We start from the raw sequence: 3,106 nt of genomic DNA, 5'->3' as shown, positions 1-3,106 counted from the left end.
GCGGTACATGTATTCCGTTACTCCCCAACACTGTTTGGCGCTATATAAATAAAATGAAATTGAATTGAATGAGCTGGCCTCTTCACTCAGGAATGCTACTTGCTGGGTGGTGAGTTGCAGGTTGGTCCTCGTATGGCCTGGTTCAGGTTTTGAAATGCTTCTTGTGTGACCTATGGTAGCATTGGGGCGGGGGGGTTGGGATAGTCAGTCTAACATGGACCGGACAGTCATGTCTAAAATGTTATTTTGGATGATTGTTTTTGATTTTTTTTTTTCATTTGAAGAACTAAATAATTTTCCAGATTAATCCATTGTTGGTGTCCTTTCCTATCATTCAGGAGGAGTTCTCATCACTTGATTTGCCAGACATGATTTGGGGTTGGTTGTTTGCCATCGGCGTCCTCGGTATTTCCTCTCTGGGAATCTTTGCTACGTGCTGTGAGTCAATCATCGGCCTCAAACTAGTATGTACAACTCCACATCAAACAAGATAACAAGCTGATGCTGTGTTAATTTTATAATTATTAGAACAATAACTGTGGATGCTCTTTGTATTGTTTTGTGTACAGTTTGCAAGCTTCATGGGGATTGGAATGATCATCATGTTTTATGGTGGCATCAATGTAGCGACAGGAAGAAATGAGGTCATCTTGTCTTTTCTTTCTTAATTCTGTTGTGTTCTCCATTGCTGTCTGATCAGCTACATTTAGTATTTCCATCTGTTATCTTGCCGCTAGACTTAATTTTTATCTTTTGGAGATAAATTACCTTCATTGTCTTTCTGCAGTATGCTTTTTATATCTCAGTCTTAATAACTCTCCAACACACTACCAAGTGATCAGTTTACTCAACCGTCCTAGTTGGCCATGACCATGGGACTTAAGAGGTACTTTAAAAAGAAAGCAAGTAGCATTTCAGAGAATTAGGATTCAGTCAAAATATTTCAGGAAGATACAAATAAAATCAGGAAGTGTAACTGCTGTAAGAGGAACCATTGAAGGGCCTCTTGGTTATGAGTGGACATATTATTGCTTAAGCGTCTGCTGTCTCATAATCCATAACATTATTATTGCTTCATCTTTCCCTCTGCTTTCTCTGTGCTTTTTGGCCTGCTGTGTCTGTCTGTCTTGAGGAGAATATATTCTTCATTTCTCTACCATTATACTAAAATGTTATTTTTCTTTTCCAGATAGAGACTGCCCTCCAGAATGAACTACAAAAGGCCAACATAAGAGAAGAAGTCATTAGAAGTATGGTTGAGGAGATACAGTCAAATGTAATGTTTTTTGCACTATTTACCCCAATAATAGTAGTCTTTCTACTGGCCCTAGTGGATTTTGTTGCAACTGTGCTTTTACAAGTAGTCAACACAGAACTTGTAAGTTACCTAAACATAACAGTAGCACTGGAAGGGCCCAGAGGTGAACAAGGACCAACCTTAAAGGGGAGATCAGCCAAGATTGGAGTCAAAAAACATTTTGATTGCACCATATATTGACTGAATTGTTTTGCAATGATATTTACATTACAGTCACTATATTGATAAAAAACAGAATAGTGGAGAATTTTGTTGAGTATTTCCTGTTGTTTAAAGTCAATCTCTTGTTTGTTAACAGTTTCATTGCTGTGGAATTAGGAATGCCACAGACTGGGGTAATAATATCCCTGACTCCTGTGAATGCATTTCTTCAAATACTGGATATGCAATGAATGGAAGATCCAACTCACTTAGATGCAAATCCAAGCCTCAGGTTGGTTTTACAGAATAGAACTATGATGTCAAGCTGAAAAGCAAATTGTTCATAAAACAATTTCATGACTAAATGTGTTGTGATTTTGGGTGTTTTTATATGTCAAATGATCATTAAAGTTATCATTGTCGCTGCTAATTTATTTTACCTTTTTTTCTTTCTTTCCTCCCTCCCTCTTTCTTGCTCACATTCCATTCATATTTTTTTCTCTCCCCCCACAGTAATTGATAAAATCCAAAAAGAACAGTTAACATAGTTGTCTCTGAACTCATGTGTCATTAGGCTCTTAACATTGTGTACGCAATGCCTTTATGTGTTTCAGTGTTAACATTTTTTTTGTTTATTTCTTTATCTGTGCGTTTTATTTAATTTTCTTTCCTTCCTCCTCCCATTGTCACATTTGTTTTATTTGGGAAGATTGCACACAACAGCAATATTAAGCAGTTCCAAATTATATCTACTCTATAAACCAATCCAGTGACCACATTCAAATTCATCAGCAGTTTTCAAGACTCCTATCAAAAACAATAAAAGATTACTTAAATTAATGGTTGACAATACAGCTATCAGTTATAGGACGTATTAACACCATAAAGTTGATGATATTACCTAAACTCAACTATTTATTCACAATGATCCCTATTTAACCCGCAGAAGCTTTTTTTTTTCACTATTCTGGACACAATAATAACTTCATTCTACTGGAAAAACAAAAACTCCAGAATAAAACTAAAAATATTACAAAAGTCAAAAGTCCAAGGAGTCCTAGAAGCACCAAATTTCAACTACTACTTCTTAGATAACCAACTACAATACCTTATCAAATGGATGCATTCAACCCATCACCTTCATCCAGGTCTAGACAATCTGATTATAAAGATCGATTAATCAAAGATTTATCATTTATCAGGAATACAATCACACATCACAACTGCTTAAAACCACTACAACAGCAAACACTGTCAGCTTGCTGGAAGATTAATAAAATAAAAAACACTATATTCTTGTCACGGTCGGGCGGATCACACACAGTAATTCGGCGTGCCCGTGTGGCGTGCTGGCTAGACCCAAGCGCGGCGAAGGCTAGCGGTGGGTTTGGAGCAGACACGCAGTTATTCTAGTAACGATCAGTGCACGAAGCGTGGCTTCGGAACTGTCGTTACAGACAGAGAGCGAGCGGAGCCGGGAAGAGAAAAAGGATTGAAAGGGATAATCATTCACGGTTGCTGAATCAGGCGGAAACTGACGTCGGCAGAGTTTCGGAGCTCCTGACACGAAGAGAATGATGTCTGAGCGGCGAACAGGTGGGTGGCGTCTCTCTTTTAACCCCGGCCCCGTGATCAGCTGATCACAGC

At 38.2% G+C, this 3,106-nt stretch overlaps 1 protein-coding gene across 1 annotated transcript; it reads left to right on the top strand.

The window, feature by feature from the left end:
- Nucleotides 1-225: 225 nt before the first annotated feature.
- On the top strand, nucleotides 226-1,751 carry LOC102291872 (tetraspanin-6; the record flags this gene model as incomplete). Its single annotated transcript, XM_005953508.3, is given in 4 exon segments — nucleotides 226-464; nucleotides 570-644; nucleotides 1,190-1,276; nucleotides 1,617-1,751. Coding segments are annotated over 4 exon segments (393 nt in total), but the record flags the coding sequence as incomplete, so codon positions are not given.
- Nucleotides 1,752-3,106: the final 1,355 nt, after the last annotated feature.

This window comes from Haplochromis burtoni, unplaced genomic scaffold, assembly GCF_018398535.1.
Source record: "Haplochromis burtoni strain Fernald_Lab_line unplaced genomic scaffold, NCSU_Asbu1 Contig_4869, whole genome shotgun sequence".
NCBI classification, from domain to species: Eukaryota; Metazoa; Chordata; class Actinopteri; order Cichliformes; family Cichlidae; genus Haplochromis; species Haplochromis burtoni.
This window is presented reverse-complemented; position numbering and strand designations above follow the sequence as displayed.